Source organism: Drosophila erecta, unplaced genomic scaffold (genome assembly GCF_003286155.1).
Source record: "Drosophila erecta strain 14021-0224.00,06,07 unplaced genomic scaffold, DereRS2 tig00000055-arrow-pilon, whole genome shotgun sequence".
Taxonomy (NCBI): domain Eukaryota; kingdom Metazoa; phylum Arthropoda; class Insecta; order Diptera; family Drosophilidae; genus Drosophila; species Drosophila erecta.
In genome coordinates, this window is record NW_020825200.1 from 4776310 (window position 1) to 4793206 (window position 16897).

The window sequence follows — 16897 nt, forward strand, 5'->3', positions numbered from 1 at the left end:
AAGCAAAATTACAGTTAATCGGGATTTTGTAAGTGCAGGTTTGTGAAGTAGTATCACTATTTTAAAACAAGAAAGAATGCTACAGTCGATCTATAGTCGAACGCCTTTTACTCTACGAGTGACGGATATAAATATATTTAATTACTTACCAACTCTAGTGCACTCAACAAACGGATCTCCAGTCATTGTTCGAGGGCACGTGCAGATGGGGCTGTGGTTTTTGGTGGTGCAGATGGCTCGGATGCCGCAGGTATGCTGACAGGGATCAACGCACTTCTTGTTGACACATGCTTTTTCCGGAGCGCATTCGGCGCTGACCACGCATTCCGGTTTGCAGTTGGGCGGCTGGTTGATGAATCCTGCCTGGCAAGAACACACTGCCTGGTTGTTCATGGCCCGACAATTGCTGTTGGGTCCACACGGAGATGGATTGCATGGGTTAAGCGGAGGACGCGATGTGACCGGCACGGGTTTGCAGCTGAAGAACGGATCTCCAGTGTATCCAGGCGGGCAGTCACAAGTGGGCACATGTTTGTCGACTGTGCAAATGGCATAGTCTCCGCAAATATTGTTGCAGGGATCGACGCATTTGAATCGAGAGCACGCTTGGACAGCGGTACAATCATCGTTATTCTCGCATTCTCGTCGGCATCCTCGTTGGGCATCGTAGGGATTACCCTCGAATCCCTCATGACAGTAGCAGGCTCCAGCACCATTCCTCTCCCGACACTCGGCATGAGGACCACATGGAGATGGTTCGCAGGGCGATGATGGGGACTCGGTGGGCGTCACAGCTGGAATCAGCTGACAGCCAAAGAGAGGCTCTCCTTCGTATCCATCGGCGCAGGAGCATACAGCATTATGCTGCACCACCTGGCAGATGGCATTGCTACCACACGAACCAGGACATGGATCCACGCAGCGCTCCTGCTGACAAGAAAGATGGTTCTGGCACTCGTCATTGTTTGTACACTCCGGTCGGCAAGTGGGGGGGCGTCCAATATAGCCCGCGTTACAGGAACAAGCTGCCTGGTTTCCAATCTGTCGGCAAACAGAGTTGGGTCCACATGGTGACGGCACACACGGATTCTCCACGTTCTTGACTTCGGGCGTGGGCTCACAGCCCGATATCGGATCACCTGTCATGCCAGGCTGGCAGGTACAAATGGGGTTGTGGTTTACCACTTGGCATTTTGCATTATTGCCGCACGATCCTCGACAAGGATCCTCGCACTTTTGGTTGATGCAAGCCCTGTTTTGTGGGCACTCCGAACTGACCACACATTCCGGTTTGCAGCTAGGCGGTGCTCCAATGTAGCCTTCTAAGCAGCTGCACACAGCATGACTGTTGGTGTCCAAGCACTGGCTGTACGGTCCGCAGGGTGACGGCTTGCATGGCTCCGGTCGAATGGTGACCACCTCGATCAAGGAGCACGAGCGATGCGGATCTCCAGTGTAGCCATCGAAACAGTTGCAGTTCGGTCCGTGATTAAGGACCCTGCATTCAGCATTGATGCCGCAGGCTCCGGGACATGGATCCTGACACTTGTTGTTGATACAGGCACGCGAGCGGTCACAGTCGTCGTTCTGGACACATTCCGGTCGGCATCCACTGTACGGATCACCAAAGTACTCGGGCAGGCAGGCGCAAGAGCCAGCTCCATTGCGCTCCCGGCAAATGGCATTTGCTCCGCAGGGGCTAGGATTGCACGGATTTCTTGTCTCGTCCCACGGGGCAACTATAGAAAAAATTCGAGAATTGGTTATGTAAATTAGTAGGGAATCGTAGATTCGTTAGCAGGCAGAAATATATTACTTTGCTGTACGACCGCACAGCCTGAGAAGGGATCTCCGGTGTAACCTGGCACACACTCGCATGCTGGTCGGTGCTTAATGACCGTGCACACGGAGTGCAGGCCGCAAGCGCCGATGCATGGGTTCGAGCAGCGCTGGTTTACACAGGCCAGATTAGCCGGACAGTCGGCACTACTAAGGCACTCGGGCCGGCAGTTTGGCGGACGTCCCAGGTAGTCGGGCAAACAGGAGCATGCAGGCGAACCACGGACATCGAGGCATTTCGAGTTGGGTCCGCATGGTGATGGGATGCAGGGATTACCAGACTTATCGGTGGGTGGGGGCTCCACTACATGCCATATAGCCGTGCCAGATAGTTGAAGTAGTTTTATAGCACATTCAAACAAACATTTACATAGGTTCATAGGATAGTAGAGTTGGATAGTGGTTTTACAAAGTGTACATAAAATAAACATAATAAGAAAGGGAAAATCAAACATTAAATAGTGTATATACATGCAGGAGGTAGAAAACTTGGGTGGGACGGCAGGCCAAGTGGGGGAGTAGATTAAGTATCGCGCTTTTGGGGTTTAATATTTTAAGGGGGCTTCAATTCTCACAAGGTGGAATAAACTATAGTGTATTCGAGGAGGTTTATATAGAATTTATAAAGATCGTCCCCATTTGGCTTGCATTCCTCATCCATCAAGCTAGTCATGCTTACACAATATCTTGGTGCACCGGTTGAAGGGATCTCCGGTAAAACCTGGGGCACAGGAGCATGCGGGATAGTGGTTAATGACCTGGCAGCGGGCCTCGATGCCACATGTGCCCGGGCACGGGTCCACGCACTTTTGATTCTGACAGTTAAGATTTTGGGCGCAATCCGAGCTAATGATGCACTCGGGTCGGCAGTTGGGAGCCGATCCGATGAAGCCCTGAAGGCAGGAGCACACGGCATGGCCGTCAACCTCGCGGCACTGACTATAGGGACCACACGGAGATGGTCTACAGGGGTTCTCATCCCGTTCGGCTGGGAAAGTAGGAGGTGGGATCAGTTCGACTGTGTTTCTTTACAGAGGTACTCGTCAACCTACGTGGTGGGGGCAACTGAGGAATTTCTCGGCACGCGCTCGACGGATTTCCAGTGTATCCAGCCAGGCATGAGCAACTGGGAAGATGATTGGACACACGACACTGGGCGTTCAAGCCACAAACACCTGGACACGGGTCCACACATTTCTGGTTGACACACGACTTGTCGCGCGAACAATCACTGTTCACCACGCATTCTGGACGGCAGCCACTGTACGGATCGCCGAAATATTCCGGCAGACAAGTACAGGAGCCGGCTCCGTTGCGCTCACGGCACTCGGCATTGGGACCACAAGGCGATGGTTGGCAGGGAGTCAAACGTTCATCGGGTATGGCTGGAGCTGGGGGCCACAAAGCGGATTAGGACTACTTCCAAGAGGCACTGAGCTAAAGCTTACGTTGTGGGTTACAGCCGGCGAAGGGGTCACCTGTGTACCCAGTGTCGCAGGTGCAAATGGGCGAGTGGTTTACCACACTGCAGTAAGCATTAAAGCCACAGGATCCCGGACAGGGATCCTGGCAGCGCTCATTGATGCAGGCCAGGTTTGCAGGACACTCGGTGTTGATAGTGCACTCTGGACGGCAATTTGGCGCCCTGCCCACGAAATTTGGCAGGCAGGAGCACACACCCGTCTCGCCCACGACACGACACTGAGAATTGCGCCCACATGGACTGGGCACACAAGGATTTTCATTGGACTTGGGATGCTCCGGTTCCTCCTGCCACGGCGCACAGCGATCGAAAGGATCGCCGCTGTAACCGGCTGGGCAGGAGCAGATCGGGTTGTGGTTGGTCACTTTGCAGATAGCCTCATTGCCACAGGTACCAGGACACGGGTCCGCACAGCGCTGGTTCACACATGCCCTGTCCTGAGCGCATTCGGAGCTAGCCGAGCACTCCGGACGACAAGCGGGCGGTGTGCCAATGAAATTGGTAACGCATGAGCAGACCGCATGTCCGTTAACCTCACGGCACTGGCTGTAAGGTCCGCAGGGCGAAGGACGACATGGTTCAACGGGAGCGGGCACTAAAATCAGGGTGATCGTTATAAGCCTGTTTGGCAATGGGGAGCACTAAGAGTGGGCCTATTTTTAAGGAAACTCAACAAAACCGGAGGCTATTTGTAGGAAGCGTTCTGATCAAAATGATCTTAGATACTGTTTTTGGAAACTACAATTAAAAGATCCCTTAAAACTCGACCCACCCAAAGTGAAAGTAGTTCATACATCTTGGTATCTCCCGACAAAATTGCGAGGGATTGCCAGTGAAACCCGAAGGACAACTGCAGCTGGGTGCGTGGTTTATCACGTGACACTCGGCAGAGACTCCACAAACTCCCGGACAGGGATCGCGGCACTTGTTGTTGAGGCAGGCACGGTTCTTCGAGCAGTCACTATTCAAAACGCACTCTGGGCGGCACTCCGTGTACGGGTCTCCATTGTACTCCGGTAAACAAGAGCAGGAACCCACTCCATTGCGCTCCTTGCACACGGCATTGGCGCCGCAGGGACTCGGGTTGCAGGGCTGTGCCACTTCCACCGGGACATTAACTAGGGATGGGGGAAAGGTCAACGGTTTAATATGTGCCTGGATAGCGACGCTTTCGGAACCCTTACTCTTCGGACTACACCCTGAGAATGGATCCCCTGCATAACCGTCAATGCAGCGGCAAATGGGTCTATGATTATTTACAAGGCAAGTGGTCTGTATGCCGCAGGTACCGACACACGGATCCCGGCAGCGCAGATTGATACAGGCCAAATTGCCGGGGCACTCGGAGTCGGACGTACACTCCGGCCGGCAATTTGGCGCCCTACCCACGTAATGCTGCAAGCATGAGCAGACAGCATGCTCATTGGCGGCCGACACCCGGCATTCAGAGTTGGGCCCACATGGCGAGGGCACGCACGGATCGATGCGGTCATGGGTAATGGGCGGCCGCTCTACTTTCACCATTTATAACCATAACATTACACCAAGTACGATAATCGTCATGCACCAAAATAAGCCATACATAGAGTACATATAAAAGAAATAAACATAATGGTAAAGATATATATAGAGAATGTGAATAATGTTGTCAAGCAGTGATGAAATGGATCGAGTGAACAAAGCACTCTCTGATGACGAAATGATTCGGTGAATAGTTGGCTTAAAAACCCCTGCAGTAGAGTTGTACAATCGTAAGTGAGTATCTAGTTGAACCCAGAGGAAATACGGATAAAAGAACAATCTAAACGCTTGCATCAATTTAGAGAAATAACTCTGCAGGGGAATTTAAAACTCCGGCTGGCCGAAGCTAAGCTTTCTTTGACTTCTTGCCGATGCTTACTCTCTTGGGGGAAGCAGCGCACGAAGGGATCACCGCTGAAGCCGGGACTACAGGAGCAGATGGGGTTGTGGTTGACTACGCGGCAGAGCGCGTTGTTGCCGCAGGTGCCTGGGCAGGGATCCTTGCAGCGCTCGTTAAGGCACGACTTGTCCTGCGCGCAGTCGGAGCTGCTCATGCACTCGGGCCGGCAGTTGGGAGGAGAGCCGATGTAGCTGGGCACACAGGAGCAGACTGCGTGACCATTAACCGGACGGCAGTTGCTGTAGAGGCCACAGGGCGAGGGTTGGCAAGGGTTTTCAGGCACTATAGGGTCGGGATCTACAGGCGTGATAATTACAGCAATTATTAGAGAGCCCAACTATGGGCCTAAGTTGCAGTGATGGAAATAATACCATGGTAGAGTAGACTTTGCGGGAAGGCCATATCAAAAACTATTGTAATGAAAGGGAGTATTCCCAGCAGCAAAATTTTAAGTAATCGTTTGAGACTGACTCTATCTACCTAAGTACATCCATCACTGCTAAAACCACTAAAACGACATTGCTTGCGATCTTACAGTGGGGAATCTCAGGGACTATGTGACAACCAACGATGGGGTTGCCAGTGTAACCAGGTAGGCATTCGCAGTTGGGGGCGTGGTTGAAGACGGCGCAAAGTGCGTTGTGACCGCACATCCCCGGACAAGGATCCACGCACTTTTGATTGACACAGGCTCGCGACCTGGGACAGTCCGAGTTAATGACGCACTCGGGACGACACTCGACATAGGGATCCCCAAAGTATTCCGGAAGACACTTGCAGGCGGCGGCTTGATTCCGCTCCTCGCAAAGGGCATTTAAGCCGCAAGGGCTGGGGCGGCACGGTTGGACCACCTCAATGGGGGCTGTATGGGCGGGGCAAGCACGGGAATAAGTATATGGCATATTACAAAACCCTCAGAAGAACCTACTCTCAATAATCTTGTAGCACCCGGAGAACGGATCGCCGGAAAATCCGGGCTCACACATGCACACCGGTGCATGCAGGCTGACATGGCAGAGTGCGTTATTTCCGCACGATCCTATGCACGGATCGGCACAACGAGCATTTATGCAGGCCATTCTGGCCGGACACTCGGAATTGATGCTGCACTCTGGGCGACAACCCGGTGGTCGTCCTATGTAATTCGTTACGCAGGAGCACACTGCTCCACTGCTTGAAACCTGACACTGAGAGTTGGGTCCACAAGGTGATGGCACACAAGGATTGGGCGGAACAATGGGATCAGCTATTGGTGGTGGTTCTACAATTATGATAACCTCAGTTAGACACTCTCTTAGATTAATTCTTCCTACAGGAAACCTACTTCTTTCAGGAACGCACTGATGGAACGGATCCCCGGTGTAGCCATCGTAGCAGCTGCAGATTGGTGAATGATTGGTGCAACGACAACGGGCATTGTAGCCACACGTTCCGGGACAAGGATCTTTGCAGCGCTGGTTTATACAGGCCCTATCCGAAGGACACTCGGCACTGGTCATACACTCGGGCTTGCAGTTGGGCGGAGCACCCATGTAGTCTGGCAAGCAGGCACACACAGGGCGATCCCCAACTACATGGCACGTGCTGAACAGGCCACAAGGCGACGGTCTACAAGGGTCTTTGGGCAGGGGAAGGTACATGTCTATAAGGGGAAGTAACATTAAGTTCAAGACTCCTGATAAGGTGTATAACGAGTTGGGTCGATTTCTTTGGGTGAAGTAGAACCAAAGCTAAGAACCAAAGTCATAATTTAGACAAAATTAGCTGAGTAATCCGAGTTTAAGATAAAACGATTCGTTTTCCAAACAAATCGACCCAGCCCAGGACAAAGTCATACTTGAGGGCCTCTCGACGCATGCGCGCAGGGGATTGCCTGTGAAGTGAGGTTCACAACTACAGACAGGTTGATGATGAGCCACCCGGCAAATGGCATTAAATCCACAAGCATTGGCGCAAGGATCGCGGCACTTCATGTTTATACAGGCACGGTTACTGGGACAATCGCTATTCTGGACGCACTCAGGGCGGCAGTTGATATAGGGGTCACCAAAATAATTTTGGATACAGGAGCAGGAGCCGGCTCCGTTGCGCACGCGGCAAATGGCATTCGCACCACATGGCGATGGGTAGCATGGATCGGTGGGTGGATCTAGCACCACGACTGTCATGGTCATGAAAATAGCAAGCAGGCAATGCGGATGCATACAGACGAATGTACAAACACAATAGGCTTAAGACTAAGTAATAATAATTAAAGTAATAATAAAATAGATAGATAGATACATAGATGAAGACCATAATATATACACAATACGAGGAACATGCAAATGTACACCACAATACCAATACTTCTAGAGCACCACTGAAAGAAACATTTAACATTAAGGGCGGATCTGGAGCACATATCGGCGCTCTTGGAAAGGATAGCAAATAGTCGAGGGTTTTGTACTCACTCTCACGCATTCTGCAGGCGGTGTACGGATCACCCTCAAAGCTTTCAATGCAACTGCACTTGGGCTGGTGGTTCTGTGTGGAGCACACGGCATTGAAGCCGCAAATGCCAATGCAAGGATCCTCGCACCGCTGCCGTATACAAGCTCGATTTGATGGGCAATCCTGGTTAATCACACATTCTGGTCGACAGTTAGGTGGTGCTCCAAACATTCCTGGTGCACAAGAGCACTCCGCTCTATTGTTCACATTTCGGCAAATGGAATTGGAACCGCATGGGCTGGGCAGGCAAGGATCCACGTTGAGAGGTTGTTCTGCAGCTGCAAAAGTTTCAAAAAAAAAAATAAATAAATAAATATTTTAATATTTAAACTTAAATTAATCTTGCTACTTACGTTTGGGCACACATTGCTCAAATGGATTTCCCTCATAGTTGGCTGGACACGAGCAGATGGGATTGTGGTTGTTGACTTGACATTTGGCGTTGAATCCACAAGTGTCCACACATGGATCCATACACTTCTGGTTTATGCAGGCCAAATGCTGCGCACACTCCGAGCTGACCACACATTCGGGTCTGCACTGCGGCGGAGCTCCGAAGTAACCAACCTGACAACTGCACGTAGGATGTCCCTCTACAGAGCGACAAATACTGTTCGGTCCACAAGGATTGGGCTCACACACGCTTTCGGGTCGCACAATAGCCACCCGCTTGCATCCGTCGAACGGATTACCCTCAAATCCTCTGGTGCAACTGCAAGAGGGCAAGTGGTTAACCACCGTACACTCCGCATTCGCTCCACAAGCAGCCGTGCAAGGGTCGCGACAGTGCTGCTTAATGCAGGCCAGTGATGAGGGGCATTCCGAGCTGTAGATACATTCCGGTCGACATCCGGTACTGTAAGGATCGCCATTGTAGGGCTCAATGCAGGTGCAGCGCGCGGCGTTATTGTAAGGCGTGCAAACAGCGTTCTCGGCACATGGGTTGGGGTAGCATGGATCGATGTGATCGCCGGGTCCTAATTGGGAGTATAATAAATAAGTTTATAAATAATATGTACTTTAGTAGGAACAGGACTACTTACTTTCTGTAATTTTCTTTGAGCAACCAATGAAGGCATCTCCCTCGTAGTCCTCATCGCAACTGCAGTGGGCCGAGTGGGCGATGACCGTACAACGGGCATTGTGTCCACAAACGTTGGCACACGGATTCTGGCACTTCTCGTTGATGCAGGCCTTGTCAGATGGGCATTCACTGCTCAGCGTGCACTCTGGTCGGCAATACGGCGGGCTGCCTATATAGTTGGCCACACAGGAGCAGACTGGTCGGTTTTGTTTAATCTGACAAATGGAGTTGGGTCCGCAAGGAGATGGCACGCACGGGTTCTTGGGCAAAGCGATATCGCGACCTGGGTCCTGAATGGGTGAGCACGCCACAAACGGATCACCCTCGAAGTTGGCCTCACAAGAGCAGATGGGGTTATGGTTAAGCACTTCGCAGCGCGCTCCACCACCGCAAATACCTGGGCATGGATCTGCGCACCTCTGATTCAGGCAAGCCTGGGTGGGAGCACACTCGGAGCTAACCACACACTCTGGCTGACAGACTGGTGGAGCTCCTTTGAAGTTCGGCAGGCAGGAACAGGCTGCATAGCCATCAGGCGTGGCCTTGCATCGAGAGTTTGGTCCGCACGGCGATGGCTCACACGGATGAGGTCGCTCTGGAGGTGGCAGGTAGAATGGATTGCAGGCAATGGAGGCATCTCCGCTATATCCCTCAGCACATATGCAAACTGGCGCATGGTTAACCACACGGCAAACGGCATTAACGCCACATACTCCGGTACACGCTTCTACACACTTGGAGTTCAAGCAAGCCTTTTCAGCGGGACAGTCACTGTTAAGAACACATTCTGGCCGACAACCAATATGTGGGTCTCCGAAGTAACCCTTACGACAGACGCAGGCAAGACCACTGTGCTGACGCTTGCACTCCGCATTGGCACCGCAATGGAGTTTAGCGCAGCTTGGTTGTGGTGGCGGCTCTACGACTGACTTAGTCGTGCACTGTTCATAGGGATTTCCAAATAGTCCAGTGGGACAAGCGCATACGGGGTTATGCTCGTAGACATTACAGATAGCATTCCGGCCACAGGATCCAGGACAGGGATCCAGACAACGCTGGCCCAAGCATGCGCGATCAAACGGACAATCCGAATTGCCCACGCACTCGGGTCTGCAGCGGGGATTCTGTTGGGCATTGGGTCCAAAGCAGGGATCACAAAGGGCCACTCCATCGCCGTATACCGAACAAACGTCGTGAGGTCCACAGGGCGACGGAGCACACGGATCCCGAGAAATATTCTTCAGTATTCCAATAGGAACGCATTGCAAAAAGGCGTCGCCGACGAAGCCATCCAGGCAAAGACATACTGGCGTATGCTGGCGGACATTACATATGGCATTAATTCCACAGATCGCTCCGGCACAGGGATCCACACACTTGTGGTTAATGCACGACAAGGTATCACCGCAATCCGAGTTAATGTCGCACTCAGGCTGGCAACCCGATTGAGGATCGCCCAGGTAACCTGGGATGCACGAACAGACAGCACGGTTGTTCAGCAACTTGCACTCGCTATTTCGGCCACAAGGGCTTGGAACGCAAGGGTTCGTTTTGGGATGGTCCAAGGCATAGCAGCGAATTCCAGGGTTGCCAGTCAAACCGGAGTTACAAGAGCAAACTGGGTGATGCTGATCCACTTGGCAGTGAGCCCCTTGGCCACAGGCTCCGGGACAGGGGTCGTAGCAGCGATAGCCCATGCAGGCCTTGCTGTTTGGACAATCGGCATCCACCTGGCATTCATACCCATGGCATCCAATGGGGGACGTGGGATCTCCTGACAAACCGTCAGGACAAACGCATGCGGTTTGTCCGTCGCCAGCTACAACGCAGTTAGCATTAGGTCCACAAGGATTGGGGTCGCAAACAGTGCGACTCGGTTCACGGCATCCCTGGTAAGCATCTCCCATATATCCCGAACGGCAGTAGCACTCCTCTCGATTTCCAGCCACATAGCACTCGGCGTTTCGGCCACATGGTCCTGGCTGGCAAAGTTCAAGAGTAAATGCAGGGTAGTCACACAGTCTGAAAGGATTGCCAATCCTGTCGTCCGGACAGTAACACACGGGCTGACGCGAAGAATCGCAGATTGCTCCAGTTCCACAAGGATTCGGGTCACACGGGTTAATTGGTTCAACACATCCACGGATGGTGTTCGGACTCTCCACGTAGTTCGGCAGGCAGGTGCACTTGGAGAAACCGTTGCTGAGTACGGAGCATTGAGTATTTGGTCCGCAAGGCGATGGGTCGCAAGGATTCGAAGGCAGCTCACATGGAATCGACGGTGGCTGACCCTCATATTCCGGCAGGCAGAAGCAAACCGGGTTTCCACCTACACGTCGACATCCGGAGTTGGGACCGCAGGGATTCGGTGTGCACTCATCTCCCTCAGGAACTAAATTATGATTGAATCAAGTTTTACCTAAGCATCTCTAGAAATATAGACAATACTCACTGCAATTTTTGAACGGATTTCCGGTAAGACCCTTTGGGCAGTAGCAGATGGGGTTGCCATTGTCCAGTTCGCACAAGGCATTTAAGCCACATGGATTGGGGTCGCATGGATCTTGAGGCGGACTGCAGCCCACCTGTGGATTTCCGTTGTAGCCGGGAGGGCACTTGCACACACCTCGATGATTAACCACATCGCAGAGGGCATAAGCTCCACATTGGCAGGGCGATGAACACTTTCCATTGATGCACGCCTGACTGGAATCACATTCGGAATCGGAGCGGCATCCCTGACTAGGAAGACATTGCACGTAGGCATTGCCCAGGAATCCGGGCAGGCAGCGGCAGTCAGTACCATGGTTCACAGGTATGCACTCGGCGTTCTCGCCGCAAGAGTCCTCTTGACAGGGATTGATGCAGCGGCGGTTCAACCGATCGCAGAGCTTCGTCGGTGGACAGTCCTCGTTGTATTGACAGACATGGGAACGTGCTGTGGTTTTGGTTAGGATAACGGTGCGATTCGGTTGGATCGGTGGGTGTATTTATATTTTTTTTGTTGGTTTTTAGAGTTGAATGGTGTCGGGGCGGTACAATTTTTATACATGTGTCGTGGTGTACGGGGATTTGTACAGTGTATGAAAGAGAAAGATTTTTAGAAACGAGACATGGTGACACATTAGCAGGAGATTTCTTGGAGGACAACAGAGGTGCGTCATCGTGTTGATCAAGGGTATACTAACCTGGCTGACAGCCAACAAATCCATTGCCTTGGAAGCCATCCGCACAGCTGCAGTCAGCTGCATGGTTGCTGTTGATGCAAACAGCATTCGTGGCACAAGGATCGTGAACATCGCAAGGATGCTGGCAGAGCTGGTTGATGCACGCTTCCGTGACACCGCAGTCCGAATCGTCGGTGCATTCAACTGCAAGTTGGTCAAATAATGTTATTCAGATAGGAAAAGTGGAGCCTCTATGGTCAATTATTGGTAGTACCCAATGCATTAAATGAAAGTTGTTGATTAATTGATTAGTGCCTTACTTGAGGTTTGAGTGGTTACACATTTGACCATCGGATTGCCCTCATGGCCCTGCGGACAGGTACACACTGGTCGATGACTCTTGGCGGTGCACTTGGCAGTCGCGGCACAAATCTTGGCAAATTCGCAAGGATCCTGGCACAGTCCCATGTAACAGGCCTCGCTCTCAATGCAGTCGTTGTTAGATTGACAGGGTTCGGGCGTTTTTGGTGAACCCGGCGGTTCTACTTGTTAGAAAGGATTAAGTGAGTTAAATTGTTAATAAAATGACGGTGATTTTTTTTTTGGTAAATCAATTTATCCCAAATATGTAAAAGGGCTATCCTAAATATGTACAATTTTTACAACGAAATTAGTTTGTAATGCCAGAATGTATAGGGCACACATACGAATTTATGTACAATTAAATGGTATTAGTGCCACTTTGGGATAAAGGATTTGTTCCAATTAATATGACTGGTTATTTAGCCAATTAATAGAATGGGATCCCGAAGTGGCGTGCATGTCACATATAAACTTAATATACCTTTTTTACGGCAATGGCCCAGCTTGCAGTGCTCGTTAGGGGCACAATTAGTATCTACTGTACATGGGTTAATTAATGAGGTGTCAGTGGTGTTGACCACCGGGGCAATCATGGTGTTGTAGACTTCCGTGGTGGTGCCCTCCGTGGTGGGCAGCTCTATCGGCCACGGCGAAGTGGTATCTGAGACTTCGTTGGAAGTATCCAGTCGGGTGGTTTTCATTTTGGGCGTCGTGGTGGACCAACTCAGATTGTAACTCAGGTTACCTTCTCCCCGCAGCGTGGTCGTCGGGATCGGGGGCCTCGGTGTCGGAGTATCAGTGATATTGTTCTCACCATCACGATACCGCCTCGTTGCATCAGTGTGGGAGGTGGTGCTTTCTGTGTCTGGTTTTTGGTTCTTACTGGTCTGGTTAGTAGCGCTTGTGATTGTGCTCGATTCAGTGCTAGTGGAGGAAGTGGTAGTAGTGGTTGTGGTCGTGGTTGTATTTCTTGTGGTGACCCTTGTGGTTGTCGGCGTTGTTTTGACGCCTGTGTTTGGGTTAGCTGTTGTTCTTGGTTTCGTTGGTATCTTGGTAGATGTGGAGTTCTTGGTAGTAATAGTTGTTATTGTTACATTAGCTAAGGAGAGAGATGTATTTACACGGGTGTAACGGGAGGTTAATTTTAAATTAGAATATGTACACATCGTATTTACACTTAAGGCTAGAAGTTTTAGGTTGATTAAAGAAGGACTGACAGTAAAACTTACCCTTTATACAAGCACCGGTTGTTGGATCGCAGTTTGCGCCTGGTGGACAATGCTCGCAGCCAGGCGTGCGACCATGCTCTGCGCAATTAGAATATTAATAAATTGAACCAGTTATTTAATTTTGATTGATACTCACCGGCTGAGCACAATGGCTGATGGTTAAAAACACGGCAATCTTCATTGCGGCTGCAGGGATTGTTAAAGGTGCAAGGATCCACACAAAGAGCATTAATGCACGCCTGCTGGGACGGGCACTCATCACTCGATGCGCATCCGATCTCTGTTCATGCGTTCAAAGCAAAGGACATTAAGGCATTAGATAAGGTAAAAGAGATTTGTTTATCTAAGCACTATCGTGCGTGGATATAGAGTCGTTATAATTTAAGTCATTCACTTTAGGTCAAGAATCCTGTTCGGTAGGTAGTTTCTTTTTCATTAAGTTTTCAATGCAGTTAGTACATTTTTTTAAATAGAATATAAACTTTAACTCTTCAACTCCAGAGTCATGCTATATAATAATATTTAGCAGGCTTTAGCTACGGTTAAATATGGTTTAGTTTTAAGCAGTTGCATAAAACAACATATACACATGCAAAAGCGTTAAGTTAGTTAGTGCTAGGGTTTTTATCCTTAGTTACCCATATACCACATGCAATTTATTACACTTAAAACTATTACACTTACGATGCATGAATAACGAAAACGAGTATGCACTAAATACAACAAAATCAACACAGATTTGAACACATTTTGAAGGTGTCGCGCTGAGATATGGAGAAAACATGCGAGTTGAGATCATTCGAAGACTTAACGAGAAACATTCAAAGTGGGGTGGAAAATGACTGAGGATTTGGTGATGATTTTTGCAGCAGGCAATCAGGCAGACAAAAAGCAGGCAACTAACATGAACGAACAACATTGCAACATAAATCGACATGCAAACGACTGCAGACAGGTTGAACTCCCAAGGACAAGCATTCGATCAAAAGCTTCTTTGGTGGACACACGGAGTTCAAACATCTCTGGTGCTGCACGTGGTGGGGAGATCGATGGGTGAAGGTGCGGGTCTTTGACGAATAATAGCCGAAGAAGCAATAAGAAGAGGGGAAACCGACATATGCACTTGGAAATTCGAGAACGAAAAACACACGGGAATTGCAGGAAATAATCCAAATGATTGCATGCAAGGTGCCCGCACTATTTGAATGGCTGGTCATACATATATATGTGCCACAAGAAGGATAATGGCTGGAAATCCAAGAGAAGAGAAAGATAACATGACATCAAACTGAAGTAGTCACTACGATTGGCCAGCTATGTGATTGGCGTTGAAAGTAGTCGGCTATGCCACGATGCCAGGAGTAACCGCAACCCTGTGGTTCCTTGCAATTCATTCATTATGATTCGATAACAAGACTTACAACTTATATACACAACTTTAGTTACCTGCTTTCATAGAGCAATCGGGTCTATTTACATCATCGGCGGTATCACAGAAGCACTTTGTGGTGTGGTTTAATGTACGACAAATGGTCAGATTCTGCACCGTGCACAGATTAGTGAAGTATTCACAGGGCGATATGCACTGTCCCCCAATGCAGGTCTGTTCGTCCAGGCAGTTATAGTCTGTTTTACAAGTCTGTACAGGTACTGTCGTCGGGCTATCTGTCACAGTAATGTCTGTTGCAGTTGGCAATTTATCCGAAACGGGTTCCGGTAAAGAAATCGACTTGTTGAAATCTGGTAAAACAGTAGTAATTGACGGCACGTCATATTGTTTGATTGTTGATATATCAACCGATAGAGTAGTTGAACTTATATCAATGGGATTGACCGTAGAGGTTTCCCTTGGCATAGTACGTTCAGTCACTACGTCACTTGAGCGTCCAGTCGTTATTTCGCTGACAGATTTGGTAGTCCGTTCTGTCACTTGTCCTCGTGGTGTACCAACAGAAGTAGATTTTGTGATTTCTGGAGTTAATGATGAATTAGTCGGTTCTAATGTTGCCGGCCTGACAGAAGATCTTTCTGTTGGGCTGAGTGTTTGTACTTCCCTAGTACTTTCTGTTGATTGTTCAATAATAAGTACAGTGCTTCCATCCGGTATTTCGGATGATATAGTTCTATCCGTTACTCCAGGAGGAATAGTATGTTCTGTATATGGTCGAGTAATTGACTCTGAAGGTACTGACGTGGCTGACTCAGGACTATCAAATGGAATAGTTGCATCGGCTAAGCCAGCAGGAGGAGTAGATTCTTCAATGGTTTCAGTGGTTCTGACTTCGCTCCGAGATGTGGTAGTCTGCTCTGCTACTTGCCCAGCTGTTGTACCAATCGGAACGTTTGTGGTGGTGTCTGAAGTAATTGATGGAACAGTCGTTTGCAAAGATACTGGACTAAGAGTAGATTCTTCAAATGGCCGGATGGTTGGAACACTAGTAGTTTCAGTCGTTTGTTGAGCGTAAGCCCGAGTGGTTAAGTCTGATGGTAATGTTGTGGTTATCTCAGAACTTTCAGATAGAGTAGTTCTATCCGTTGACACTGAAGGAAGTGTAGATCCTTCAGGAGTCAGTGTCTTTCTGACTTCGCTGCGAGATGTGGTAGTTTGTTCTGTCACTTGACCACCTGTTGTACCAATCGGAACATTAGTGGTGGTTTCTAAAGTGATTACTGGAACAGTCGTTTTTAAGGATACTATAGTGGGAGTAGATGAATCAAATGGCCGAATGGTTGGAACTTCTTTAGTCGTTTGTTCAGTGTAAAGTCGAGTAGTTGTGTCTAAAGGTAATGTTGTGGCTGCGTCTGGACTTTTGGATGGAGTACTCCTATCCGTTGAACCAGCAGGAAGTGTAGATGCTTCAATGGCCATTGTGGTTCTGAACTCGGATGGAGATGTGGAAGTCTGTTCTCTTGTACCTGTTGTACCAATTGGAACATTTTTGGTGGTTTCCGGAGTGATTGATGGAACAGTAGTTTCCAAAGATACTGGACTGGGAGTAGATGCCTTAAATGGTCGGGTGGTTGGAATTTCTTTAGTAGATGCAGTGTCAGGTAGAGAAGTTGTATCTGTAGGTAATGTTGTTTTGGATGGAGTACTCCTATCCGTTGACCCAGCAGAAAGTGTAGAGGCTTCAATGGCCATTGTGGTTCTTAACTCGGTTGGAGATGTGGTAGTTTGTTCTGTCACTTCTCCACGGGTTAAACCAATCGAAACATTTGTGGTGTTGTCTGAAGTGATTGATGGAACAGTCGTTTGCAAAAATACTACAGTGGGAGTAGATGAATCAAATGGCCGGAAGGTTGGAACTTCTTTAGCCG

General features: G+C 49.5%; 1 protein-coding gene across 1 annotated transcript in view; it reads right to left on the reverse strand.

The window, feature by feature from the left end:
• Positions 1-16897, reverse strand: part of LOC6543522 — a 113633-nt gene that overhangs the window by 41031 nt on the left and 55705 nt on the right. Inside the window, exons 13-33 of the mRNA XM_026979451.1 lie at positions 13716-13859; positions 13580-13657; positions 12832-13449; positions 12308-12529; positions 12009-12191; positions 11273-11758; positions 8780-11212; positions 8090-8713; positions 7697-8014; positions 7081-7404; positions 6568-6885; positions 6172-6504; positions 5779-6105; positions 5223-5540; positions 4507-4833; positions 4117-4440; positions 3288-3917; positions 2892-3230; positions 2519-2827; positions 1817-2143; positions 150-1739 (exon numbers count right to left, since the gene is read on the reverse strand). Coding sequence (XP_026835252.1) covers positions 150-1739; positions 1817-2143; positions 2519-2827; positions 2892-3230; positions 3288-3917; positions 4117-4440; positions 4507-4833; positions 5223-5540; positions 5779-6105; positions 6172-6504; positions 6568-6885; positions 7081-7404; positions 7697-8014; positions 8090-8713; positions 8780-11212; positions 11273-11758; positions 12009-12191; positions 12308-12529; positions 12832-13449; positions 13580-13657; positions 13716-13859 — 10572 coding nt within the window. The remainder of the gene's footprint in view (positions 1-149; positions 1740-1816; positions 2144-2518; positions 2828-2891; positions 3231-3287; positions 3918-4116; positions 4441-4506; positions 4834-5222; positions 5541-5778; positions 6106-6171; positions 6505-6567; positions 6886-7080; positions 7405-7696; positions 8015-8089; positions 8714-8779; positions 11213-11272; positions 11759-12008; positions 12192-12307; positions 12530-12831; positions 13450-13579; positions 13658-13715; positions 13860-16897) is intronic.